The 13518-nt window shown below is 37.4% G+C and overlaps 1 protein-coding gene across 8 annotated transcripts in view; it reads right to left on the bottom strand.

The window, feature by feature from the left end:
- The window catches only part of LOC144056197 (casein kinase II subunit alpha), a 32533-nt gene extending 26283 nt beyond the window's left edge, over positions 1-6250 (bottom strand). Inside the window, exons 1-6 of one of the 8 annotated variants that reach the window (XM_077572743.1) lie at positions 6087-6250; positions 5733-5762; positions 4604-4881; positions 4415-4526; positions 3032-3133; positions 14-64 (exon numbers count right to left, since the gene is read on the bottom strand). In XM_077572743.1, the coding sequence (XP_077428869.1) occupies positions 14-64; positions 3032-3133; positions 4415-4526; positions 4604-4704 (366 nt within the window). In that variant the 5' untranslated portion in view covers positions 4705-4881; positions 5733-5762; positions 6087-6250. Of the gene's footprint in view, positions 1-13; positions 65-3031; positions 3134-4414; positions 4527-4603; positions 4882-5732 lie in introns of those variants that run through there. The other 7 variants (XM_077572745.1, XM_077572744.1, XM_077572742.1 and 4 more) reach the window with 7 other exon arrangements.
- Positions 6251-13518: the final 7268 nt, after the last annotated feature.

Below are 13518 nucleotides of genomic sequence, written 5' to 3' on the forward strand. Positions count from 1 at the left end.
AAAAAATTCTCACCTTGAAGTCGGTGTTGTTAACATGCTCAAAGACTAAGGCAGGTGTACGAGACTGAAAAAAGAACAATGATACATTTATAACACTTAGGGACAATTAATCAAAATTCAAACCAACATTGCAATGTAACAGTATGCAATTTTCATATAGCAATGGCTACAATTTGAAAGTTGCATACAAACAACTCCAGTGGAGTTGGGACATTGTGTTAAACAATATAAAAAGAATACAATGATTTACAAATCATATTCAACCTATTGAATATACAAAAAAGACAAAACATTTCATGCTCAAACTGATAAACTTCGTTTTTAGCAAATAATCATTAACTTAGAATTTTATGGCTGCAACGCCAGGGTTTTTCCTGTGTACAAAATTCAGAGGCGGCCACCTCCACCTTTTTTGCTCACCACTTCTAGCCTGAGTGACTGATAATGAATGAATGCTTTAACATGATAATAGTCATATTGTTATTGGAACAATTATTCTTATTATTGGAACATGGAATTATTATATATTGCCAGTAAAAAATTAAAGAGAGTCAATTGAATTTACAGAATACATGCAGGTCATGACGCATGGTCAGAATTAGGGATGTTCAATACCACTTTTTTCCCGACCAATACGCAACTCTTCAGTAGTCACTGCTACTGAGACCAAATACCGAAACCACTAGTAAATACAATTTCCCACCCTTTAATGACAAATGATTTTAAAGAAAGACCTATACATCCCAATATATTATTTTTCTTTAAAATTGGATGAAGTTAATGGCAACTTTGTGGCCGATAATGGTATTGTCAACGCCGTGTGTAACGATACCTTAAAATAAGACTGGAATTGGCACCGATACAGATTATACTGGTATCGGTAGTCACCCATCATAGTCAGGACGGTACCATCTCTGCCTCAATTTGAGCCAGAAAAAACCCTGAACACGTTCCAAAAAAGCTGGGACAGGTGGCAAAAAAGACGTTTTAGAAATGCTCATCAAACACCTGTTTGGAAAATCCCACAGGCTAACAGGTGGGCACCATGATTGGGTATAAAAAAAAGAGTTCTCTGATTTGCTCAGTTATTCACAAGAAAAGACGTGGGGAGGTTCACCTCTTTGTGACCACGTGCGTGAGAAAATAATCAAACCGTTTAAGGACAATGGGCCTGATTTACTATTGTGCTCACGCACCAAGTCGTGTGCAAAACATGGGTACGCATGAAATGTGAGATTCATCATTATCTTCGTACTTGAATTTGTGCGTATTCTGCGAACAAATTTAGAACATCCTCAGAACACACGTGTGCATAAACAATGACAGTCCAGCTTCTCAAAAAACATGGGGGGAAAAAACACGTTTCACCCAATACACTCAATGTAATTGGAACTACAATCATATACTAATAATAATTTTAACAGCGACAACTGACCATATTTTCACGATCTTAAGTATTAAAAGGCGCAATCTCAGTTACGTGTGCTATTTCTGTATTTAAAGGCACTGTCCAACGTTTTGACTCAGATATAAACACTTCTTAAATACAGGATGTTTAAACATAAACTCCTTCTCAATCTACACCTCTGGGCTTCTGTTAATGTGTGGTGGTTATTTTGTGCCTTTTAATACTTCTGGTTGTGAAAATACAGTAAATACAATAAGTTATTGCTGTTAAAATTATTATTAGTATATGACTGTAGTTCCAGTTACACTGCCTTTTTTTTTATATGCTAGGTATGTGTTAGCGTGAAAGCATGCTACAGTATTTTTTAAGATAGCGTATGTTTTACCATGCCTGCGCCCAATAATACGGTGCTCCTTATGTGTGTGTTAAATACAGATAAAGCACGTAACTGAGACTGTGCCTTTTAATACGGTGCGCCTTATGGTCGTGAAGATACGGTACCCTAAACTACAGAAAATACAGGTTTTTTTTGTTTTGTTTTTCAATAAGATTATTTTAGTTTTTTTTAATTTTTAAATAACATTAAAACTGTAGAACTGCGGTGTCAAATGTGATATGGTCAAAAATGTTGGTGCTGGCACACCCAAGAAAAAACAACAATTTGGCCTGTGACTTGGCAACCTTGACATCATGTGGCCCGCAGTGAAAACTAATTAGGTGTATGGCTAGCCGCTTCGGGTCCATAAAGAAGCACAAAACCACAGTATAAAAATAGGTCAGCCAAACAACAACATCATCTGGGTATCAGAATCGGGGGTATCGGAATTGGGGGCCAAAAAACTGGAACAACACTAGCTTTTATCCAGGTAGACTCCTTTTTTATTTATTTCGTTTGTCTCCTTAGACAAAAATCTTCGTTTCTTGGGTTGTTTTGCAGCTTCTGCATGACAATATTAATCAAGCGTAGGCGTTTGATTTAACTTCTGTCTTTGGATCGAATGGAGAAAGGGGGATGTGATGTATGCCGTAAAGCAGTCTGCACGTTCGCACTATTTTGTGTGCCAGTTTTCCCACCATCCTCCTCAAAGTTGTTTAGTACAAGTAAAAATGATACCAACCCCCCTCAGGCCATGACGATGGTTTCATTAATCTAGCTGTAAGTGAATGTTTCATCAGCACAATTATGAAAATATGAATTGAAGGTTCAAATCTTATTTAGTGTTGCTTTAATGCACTGTGGTAGCCATCACAACTCACGAGGGAGTTAAACTCACTGGAAAATCCATGGTTGGTTAAAACACCGTTTGGACATCAATGTGCACATTGAAACACAACAATGTTCAAGGTATTGTGTTGCTTTTGGAGCAACAAAAAAGCTATCTTTAAAAAGACTAATTACTCTGCTTTTCACTAGATGGCTGTGTGCAGAGCCTAAACGGGAAGAAAGTCAACTCCATAAAAAGGATGAGGTGTCACATCATTTTATGCAAAAAAAAAAAAACATTGATAAGCTTACACAAGTGACAGTATCACCATGCTATTACATTTGGTGACAAGAGAAATATATCAAATTGATTTGACCATTCCTATACAGTATATCAATTATAAAAAATGCACACTTACCACAGGGTCTTTGACAATATCTATGAGGGAGATGATATTTGGGCCTCCTTGTAGATTCTCCAAAATCTTGATTTCACGCTTTATTTTCTTTTTCTTGACAGGCTGACAAGACATAAATTTCATTAATGTTTTTGGAATGAAAGTACGGCTAGCATAGATAATAGGGTGCAACACAAGTGCTATTTTTAGACTGCAAGGCCGCGTGGCGTCAGCATCTTGAACCGGAAGAGGGTCAATGTAGAAGCGCGCTCACAGATGACCCATGCTAGTACTGCTTGTTTTTGTTCTCGTTTATCTAAGAAAAACAACATGCCAAGTAAACACTGCTGCTATGGAACTTGCAGAAACAAATCCAGACACTACGACCATCCACATATGAAGGATGTTTGGGTTTTTTTTTTGCTTCCCGAAGCCAAAAACTCTATACAGTATGTCAACTATATGTGAACGATAAGTCAACTTTGCACAGACGTCGAAAACACCAGTTTAACGCCAGCGAGGTGAAGCCTTTCATCTTCATCCTTGTATGTAGTAAACATTTTGTTGGGGGCCATGCATGCTCCTACAGACGACAATCTTGATCCCTTACCGGCCACCGCTTGTCCCGAAGAGGTACTAGTAAGCAATTTTCTTCTTTTTTTTTGTGTGTGTGGTGTTTGGCACTACCCTGACTGCTGGACGACAATAATGAATGCTAAAAATGGCTTTTGCCGTCTTGCTTACCGCCTGATTTTTTTTTTGCCTTACATATAAATCGTGGTATGCTGTGAGATGTATGAAAAGTTAAGGGGGAAGGATTAAAATAATTGAAGTTTGTTAATATAGCAAGTGTTTTTGATTGTGCCCAAGTAGAATTTCGGAGTAGAATTTGCGATTGCTACACACCCAAAAAAAAGCAATACAAATTTACCACAACAACTGTCAAAGATCTAAGACAACCAGATATGACAGACAGGGCATATAGTGGTAAAGGATGGCTTGTTGAAACAGGAGAATGTCAGTGTCAGTTGCGTAGGACGATGTTTTTGACAGAAAAAAATAATAATGATAACCTCTGGATCAGATTGGCTCTTTTTCCTGCCTTTTTCAGCCCTCTACACTCAAGCCATCTCTTCAATTGAACAATAGTATGCTCTTCAACGTCTATACCAATGAATTTGGCACCAGGGACATCATTCTTGGACAGAATGAGTAGGTTAAGATCAGTAGACATCACACTCATAGACCTACATGCGTCGAGCATGACTGTCCCCCTGAATTTGCCCCCCACCCCCTCCCAGCCTCAGTCAATAGTGTCATGAATTTTAATTAAGTGTGGTGATGTGTATCGTGCGGCACACCATTGAAGCAAATAGGGAATCGTCATTTTATGGCTTCATTTACCTTGAGGATCTTTACTACAATCTTCTCATTATTGGTGATATTGATGGCCTCAAACACTTCACTGTATTTGCCACGGCCTAGCTTTCGCACCAGCTGAAAGTCATCTTGGTTACTGTAAATACATAATTCAGGTTGGAAACCGGAAACAACATGGTGAAAATATAGTGAAGCAGGCAACAAGCACTTTACCCCCATTCCACTACGTGGGATTCATAGTCCCAGTACTCCCTTGGCCGGTGAGTGTTGACCTCATTGTATACTCTGGCCCGGCTTGGCACAGGTCCTGACATGTCCGACAGCTTGGCAGAGTGGATGGTGGGCTCTCTCAGCAGCAGAAGGATCAGGAAGGAAGGGGTAGGAGCAAAGGTGAGGGGTGCAGGGTTTAATTCAGAAGGGGAAGGGGTATGGGAGGGGGAGGGGTTATTAGAGGACAAGGGAGGGGGAACCAGGGCACGTGGTTGTTGTCGCTTAAAAAAATGATAAGAAAATGAATGAAATACTATTGCATTTGGAAGATTGGAAGAAAAAAAATCATCCTTAAGCTACAAAAACAAAAAATAAACTTTCGCAAAGTTGCTATAACATTAGGTATGGCAAAATATACACTATGGTAAAAAGAAAGCACTGGTGAACTCAGCAAACAGCAAAAATCAGTGAGTAATTGACGCACCCTCATAATTGCAAAAAGGACATTTTAGAGATGTAATTTTTGCTCACGGTTATCATACCATCAGAATCTAATATCGGCCCATACCTAGTGGCAACTTAGAACCATACTTTTATAGTTAATATAACAAACACTATGCACACGCAAATACAGCATGCTCCAGTCCGTGTTCCATCTTACTGTTGGGTTGTGGGTAACAACTAACTACTGCAGGCTCATCCGTAGCAAAGCATATCACTCATGTTTGACCACCTTACACTGTTTCAAATGGGTAGTTATTATTTTTTTAGAGCACTAATAAAAATGTGTTAAGCGACCATTACAACAAACACAAAACAAAGCTGAATAGAATCCAATTGAGCTCGTCTGGAGATGATGGCATTACTCCTGTCATACAAAATGCTTCTCCAGACACAGCAAATAGGAAACCTTGTGTCTACTTGTCATAATCAATAAAAGCCACTTGACTGTAGATAACAAACAACAACGACATATGTAATCGTTTGTCCGAAATGACCCATAAGATGCTGTATGTTAAGCATAGACAACAATAACCGCTGGCAATATATTAAGTGACTATGTCATGCAGCAGTCTGTAATGCAATCAGAACATATAAAGTACACAATAAGGAAACCAAGCACATTACTTACGAGGTTTCTGTTTAGATGATTAGTTTTCTGCTGTTTGGTAAGATTATTCGCACACAATTAGATGCATTGGGACTCACAGCCGAATACAAGCTGGTAATCAAATTATATTAAACGTGCATGTTGAAAATTTGTTTTGAGAAATGCAGAAGGATGAGAGAAATAAGAGCACATTGGCCTGCGATATGGTTGGCGTAATTGACTGGGTTTACTGCTAACAGAGAACTACAAACTCATCTGTGTTGGGCGGACCCTTGACGTTAGCATCCTAGCCATAGCAAACGGCAAAGGCTCACTTGTTTTGTCAGCCAGTTTTGACTGGTTTACATCATCATCAGATATACTGTACATATTTACCCCCGTAATCAATGAGACGAACAAAACGCTGCCCCAGAAAATCAGTTGTCAATCCCAATTGTCAAATTTCGGACGGTCGCCGGTATGCCTGCTCTAATATGAGATTTCTGCTGTATCAGAGACAATATGGCGGAACACGACTGCTACGTCACCAAGTAGTGAGACGGAAGACGCAGAAGGACAAACAAGCCCGAGGTATTTCGACTAATTTACAAATTATGTGCGAGAGAAGAGAGAGAGAGAGAGAGAGAGAGAGAGAGAGAGAGAGAGAGAGAGAGAGAGAGAGAGAGAGAGAGAGAGAGAGAGAGAGAGAGAGAGAGAGAGAGAGAGAGAGAGAGAATTGTAAGCTTTTCATGCAGGGCAAATTCCTTTTTTTTTAAATCTAGCAAATGAAAGACACGCAATTGATCCTCCAATACAATATATATATATATATATATATATATATATATATATATATATATATATATATATATATATATATACAGTGAGGAAAATAAGTATTTCACCCCCTGGTGATTTTGTGAGTTTGACCCTTTACAAAGAAAGGAACGGTCTATAATTTTCATGGTAGGTTCATCTTAACAGTGAGAGACAGAATATTAAAAAAAATCCCAGGAAATCACATTATATTAATTTTAAACATTTATTTGTCTTTTATTGAGGAAAATAAGTATTTCACCCCCTAGCAAAACATGACTCAGTACTTGGTGGAGAAACCCTTGTTGGCAAGCACAGCGGTCAGACGTTTCTTGTAGTTGGTCACCAAGTTTGCGCAGATCCCAGGAGGGATTGTGGCCCACTCCTCTTTGCAGATCCTCTCCAAATCCTGAAGATTTCGAGGCTGTTGCTTGGCAACTCGAAGCTTCAGCTCCCTCCACAAGTTCTCTATAGGATTAAGGTCTGGAGACTGACTAGGCCACTCCATAACCTTAATGTGCTTCTTCTTGAGCCACTCCTTTGTTGCCTTTGCTGTCTGTTTTGGGTCATTGTCATGCTGAAACACCCATCCACGACCCATTTTCAATATCCTGGCTGAGGGAAGGAGGTTCTCACCCAAGATTTCCCGGTACATGGCCCCATTCATCCTCCCCTCGATCCGGTGAAGTCGTCCTGTACCCTTAGCAGAGAAACAGCCCCAAAACATAATGTTTCCACCACCATGCTTGACGGTGGGGATGGTGTTCTTGGGGTCAAAGTCAGCTTTTTTCGCCCTCCAAACACGGCGAGTCGAGTTGATGCCAAAGAGCTCGATTTTAGTCTCATCTGACCACAGCACTTTCTCCCAAGCCTCCTCTGAATCATCCAGGTGCTCATTGGCAAACTTCAGACGGGCCTGTACATGTGCCTTCTTGAGCAGGGGGACCTTGCGGGCACTACAGGATTTCAATCCATTACGGCGTAGTGTGTTACCAATGGTCATCTTGGTGACTGTGGTCCCAGCTGCCTTGATATCATCAACAAGCTCCTGCCGTGTAGTTCTGGGTTGTTTCCTCACCTTTTTCATGATCCGGTTCACTCCACGAGGTGAGATCTTGCGTGGAGCACCAGACCGAGGGAGATTGATGGTCAATTGGTGTGTCTTCCATTTTCTAACTATCGCACCAACAGTTGACTCCTTTTCACCCAGCTGCTTGCTAATGGTCTTGTAGCCCATTCCAGCCTTGTGCAGGTCTACAATCTTGTCCCTGGGTCTGTGGGAGCCAGAATTCTTGCTGGTTGGTAGGGGGTGAAATACTTATTTTCCTCAATAAAAGACAAATAAATGTTTAAAATTAATATAATGTGATTTCCTGGGATTTTTTTTAATATTCTGTCTCTCACTGTTAAGATGAACCTACCATGAAAATTATAGACCGTTCCTTTCTTTGTAAAGGGTCAAACTCACAAAATCACCAGGGGGTGAAATACTTATTTTCCTCACTGTATATATATATATATATATATCAATGATAGCTTCATCCAAACACTTTCTTTAGTGACTTATCAGTCTTTCACATCTACTTTGGGGATTTTTGCCACTCTTCCTTGTAATGTGCAGCCAATTGTGAGAGGTAAAATGGGCGTCCAGCATAAACTGCCCGCTTCAGGTCCTGCCACAGTATTTTGAAATAATTTAAATTGGGATTTTAACTGGGCACATCCAGAACATTAATCTTGTTCTCCAGCCATTCCTTGGTTGTATTGCTGGAATGCTTTGGATTATTGTCATGTTGCATGATCCATCTTCTACCAGGCTGTAACTTCACAAAGAACGGCTTCAGGTTATGATCCAGAATTTCACAATATTCCTCTGAATTCATGATTCCCTGGACTAGTGGAGTTGTCCGGGTCCTGAGGATGAAAAGCCAGCCCAGAATTTTAAATTCTCACCACCCTGCTTTACTGTAGGGAGAAGGTTCTTTTGCTGGCATGCAGTGTTGACTTTTCACCAAACATGACAAACAAGTTGTGACCAAACAGTTCAATTTTGGACTCATCTGTCCACAGAAGGGACTTCCAAAAAGCTTCAGGTTTGTCCAGGTACTACTCTCTGGCAAAGTTGAGATGGGCAGCTTTGATCTTTTTTGTGAGCAGAGGCTTCTACCTAGCAAGCCTTCTATGAAAGCCTTGTCGATTGACTTTTCTTCTGATTGTTGAAGCATGCACATGTGTCCCAGATGCAGAAAAAAAGGTCTGCAAATCCCTCAACGTGATGCACAGTTTGGCGTCCACCTGAATTATCATTTGTCTTGTGGGTCTTGATAGATATTGTAACATTTTTAATACTTCATTTTATTTTATTAACCATTGTTACACATTATTAACATTTTAATTCTTTATATTAACCTTGTCGAAATGTTTTGTGTCCTGTGCAGAGCAGATGGTGTTGACTTCGTATAGGCTGACCTTAAGCTGGGACATACTATTTAGTCTAAAAAAGTTCCTTCTCAGCGCTTTGTGCGAAAACACATTTGGTCCTTGAGAACAGAATCTGTTTTGAACACCCACACCTGACTCTGTTTTCGCCATCGCTCATGGAAAAGTACCAGAGAGTATGTTTTGTCTACAAATGAAAGAGAGGAGGTCTTTTTAACTATAAGAAACCGTTGTGCACGCGGAAGAGCTACATTTGACGCTCTGAATCTCACCTGTTTAAGTGATGATTAGAGGCAGTTATTTGTCCAGAGATTCTCTGTTTTTTATTAAATCATTTTTGCAAAGGTGTATTTTTTCTTACATTAAATCTATCTTCATTTTTGGAACACGCAAAGAGGACAAAATTCTAGATTCCTCTTCAAAATGGTGACCCCCGACGTAGCGACATTTTACAGCGGGGCGTTCAAACGGGCAGAATTCCCCGGCCACATATTAATTACGGTAAGTGGACACTTTATCCACGTTTTAGGAATTCTGTCTGTTTCAGAACGCTGTGGCTGATAAATTCGTCTTGCAAAATTATATTGAGGATGGAATTTGTGTAAGAAAAATAGTAATAAATTTTGAAATCGTGTGTTTGGACGCGAAGTCCCATATTTCGGATTTTACCACGGTGTTTGAACTATACACGTGGTGACGTAGCATTGTATACGAAAATGCTGTACGCGATCGCTCGAAATCAGTTTGAGAAGCTTTTGTTTTTACAATTCTGTTTTTACAGACGATAGATACGTAGATAATTGATTTAAAGTCTATGTATATGTGTATGCTGTCACGTTGTTCGCGATCGCTTGTAAATCAGTCTGAGAAGCATTTTGTTTTTACAATTTTCTTTTTACAAACGGTAGATACGTAGGTAATTGATTTGAAGTCTATGTATATGTGTTACGCGATCGCTTGGAAGTTGTTTGAGAAGTTGTATAAGTTGTTGAAGTTGAGGTAAATCAGTTTGAAAAGCATTTTTGTTTTTACAAACGTTGGATATTTGGATTATTGGTTTGAAGTCCATATATTGCAAGTTGAGGAAAAGTCGGCTTGAAAAGCATTTTGTTTTTACAAGCAGTAGATTCTTGGGTGATTAGAAATGAACCTTGAATAAAAGTAAGTCGCGGATAGACGCAGCAGGAAGTACGACTGCTGTTATGTAATTGGGACAAGCTCAACTTGTGTATGTGTTAAAGTTGAGGAAAAGTCGGCTTGAAAAGCATTTTTGTCTTTACAAGAAAAGCATTTTGTTTTTACAAGCAGTAGATTCTTGGCTGATTAGAAATGAACCTTGAATAAAAGTAAGTCGCCGATAGACGCAGCAGGAGGTACGACTGCTGTTATGTACTCGGGACAAGCTCAACTTGTGTAAGTCGGATTGACATAAAACGGATTTAATACGCCGTTTTAAGATTAATCGCTAGGTCTTTTGAATAATTGGTTATTGATATTCTTAGACAAGTTATATTTGCTCAACTTGTGTAAGTCGGACTGACATAAGCAGATTTGATACGCCGCTTTGAGATCAGTCGCTAGGTCTTTGAATATTCGTGATTAAAATTTTTAGACAAGACTGTTCAGATGTGAAAAGACAGTCATCCGGATTTTATATGTTTTGGTATGTCGTACAAAGCGATATATCTTGTCTGTCCGTTGTATGTGTTGTACAAAGCCAGACGTCACTATTTTAAAAGGGGGCGCAAAGAGCTATTTTGTCGACTAATTCTGTTATAAGTGAGACGTCACTGCATTAAATAAATATTAATACGACTTAACTACAATATAATATAATATAATAAGCTAATAACATACGGGAGTCAATAAATAAGAAGAGAAATGTACGCTTTATTCGAGCGCGTAATATAATTGTTTGACCCGAATAAGCTTCCGTTAAACCATGGGATGACGCTTTGAAAAAGTTGAGAGCGCATGCGCCGTTATAAGACGGAGAATTATCTATGAAATAAAGACGAAAAATCAAAACAATTGCACGACTGGGTGTACGATTGCGGTGGAATAAATGTTATGGCGCCGTTATAAGCTACGGTAAATTAATTTTATTGATGGGGGACGTTGAGGCTTGCGCCGCCGGGTGTTTGACGTAAAATACGAGATATAAGAACGCGTTTACGAGTGGAATAAAAACGACACATAATAGTGTATTTTGGATAAGATGATGAATAATGCTAGAATACTAGCTTTAGGTATTTTTGTGAAGTTATAACCATTTATATAACTTTAATAAAGTAATAATGTTGGGACTACGGTGTGCTTTTATTCTGAAGGACTAAATGATTTTCCGCTAGACGTAACTAAAGCTTCTAGGTTATATAATTGACCGTCGAATCATGATATAAAATGTATTTAATATTGAACGATGGGACTTGAATTTATTGTGGAAAAGGTTGATTTATTCTAATAAGATATGTAATCTGTTCGATGGTTTCAAAGGCGGTAGTTTAACTTTGTATTTCCGTAAACGCCGACCGCGGATTAGAAAAGTATTAGAGTTATATGTATTTTAATATAGAGGAAAATCCCGGACGTAACTTTAAGAAAAGTGTATTAAATAATGATTACTGCTGAAATGTTGCTTTGCAAATAAAACAGCTGTATAATACAAATAACAGTAATAAAATAAATGAAAATGGTTAATAAACGCTAAACGGGATAAATTAATTAGACGGTAAAATTACTAATAAAATTTCTAACGCTAAAACCGCAAGCGTCTGCGTTAAATAATTGAACGACATTACATAAATTGTTGCCGTAACTGATTTTATAAGCCCCTTTATATAAATTTCTTAAGCACTAATGTTAAATACTTAATCTGGCTTCACGAGTGCAAATACGTCATATTTAAAATTATGTTTGATATAAAATGAATGAATATTAATACACAAATAACATAGAGAGGTATAGTTTTAAGATATTATAAAATTTCAATGCATATATGATGCTTATTGAACATAAATAACTTTGACTGATTGTAGTTGCTATGACTCTAGCTGACCGCCAGGTGTCATCCTTTTATAAATTATTGACGCAGGTCAGTTTGAAAATTTTAGTTGCTGTGACTCATTTTGACCACCAGATGTCCCCCTTTTTCAAATTAAAAATGCCAAAGGCCAATCAACCTTTGTAATGAGGTAAAATAAAATGTTTTTATAAAAGGAAGATGTTAATTGTGTGATTGTTAATCTGCTTTTAAAGTTTAATGAGAAAATATATATTTAACTTTTTTGGATTATTTTTAGATTAAATAGTTTAGTCTCTACTCTCCTATTTTAATAATAATAATAATAATAATAATAACTAAAATGAATAACTTGGATGGCGACTAATGTGGAATAATTCTTTATATAGTTGATTGTTTTTCCCTCATGATTTTTCTCGTATGCGAGAACATTATTTAACCTTGAAATATCTTTTCAGAAGCGGCTATCACCCATTAGAAGGAGTGGAGACGACAAATTCCTTATCTCCCATCCTAGGGATGAAGTAATGTGTTAATTATAATTTAAAAAGGAGTTTTTTCCCATGTTTATAAATAGAAAAATAATTTTAATCTCTCCTGAATATATTTAACCTTTGAATTCAACATTTGAAGTCTCATTTCAGAATTGGACTACGCTACCCTGGAAGATAGGACTGTTCCATGGGGAAGCTATCTGGAAGAATCACATTTTTGACATAATTTGAGGTGCTATGTAATTAAAAAATCATTCCTGCTTTGATGTTTGACCAAAGGCTGACTTTACGGGCTGCGGCCTCCATTGAGAAAACATTAATTCAAAACTACACACTTATTAATTGACTATATTTGTAAATTGTTAGAGTATATCTGTCCTATCTCATCCTAAGTATTATTTATGAAGGTATGCAAAACATATTAAATTAAATATTGTAAACCATAACAAATATTGACATATAATTAGCAATTATTTAAAATGGTAAACTTTCATTGTTTTAATTATTTTATATTTTTAAAAAAAAACAAAAAATTTTATTAAAATTTTTTTTTTTCTTCCCCCTTCTCAAAATTTCCTGTGCCTTGAGTTAGTGATACCAGACCATATGATGTGATACTGATTGTTTACACTGCACTCTATATTTTTTGACAGATATAAGGTGATAACATTTACAGTAAAACATTTCGTAAAAATAACGAACTGATTGACAACACTATATACACACAGATTTATTACATTTTAAAAACGTTTGATGTCTATTTTGATTTGATCTGATTTGTTTATCTCTGTCTATTTTAAAACAGTCAGCTTTTTGGACAAACATCAACAAGGGGGACTAGCAAGCTTAATGGTAACATTAAAACTAAGGGCAACTTTATGTATTAATAATATTTGATGGATTGGCTGAAAACTGAAATTCTTTGTAAAATTCATTGGCTTTAGCTGCAATATTTTTATAGTACAAAAGATAATACAGGTAAATTTTGTCTGGTTTCAGAAATTGAAAACAGCTAATGTGAATAAAGATAAGATAAAATTTATTTAAATCTTAATTA

This window comes from Vanacampus margaritifer, chromosome 8, assembly GCF_051991255.1.
Source record: "Vanacampus margaritifer isolate UIUO_Vmar chromosome 8, RoL_Vmar_1.0, whole genome shotgun sequence".
Lineage (NCBI taxonomy): Eukaryota > Metazoa > Chordata > Actinopteri > Syngnathiformes > Syngnathidae > Vanacampus > Vanacampus margaritifer.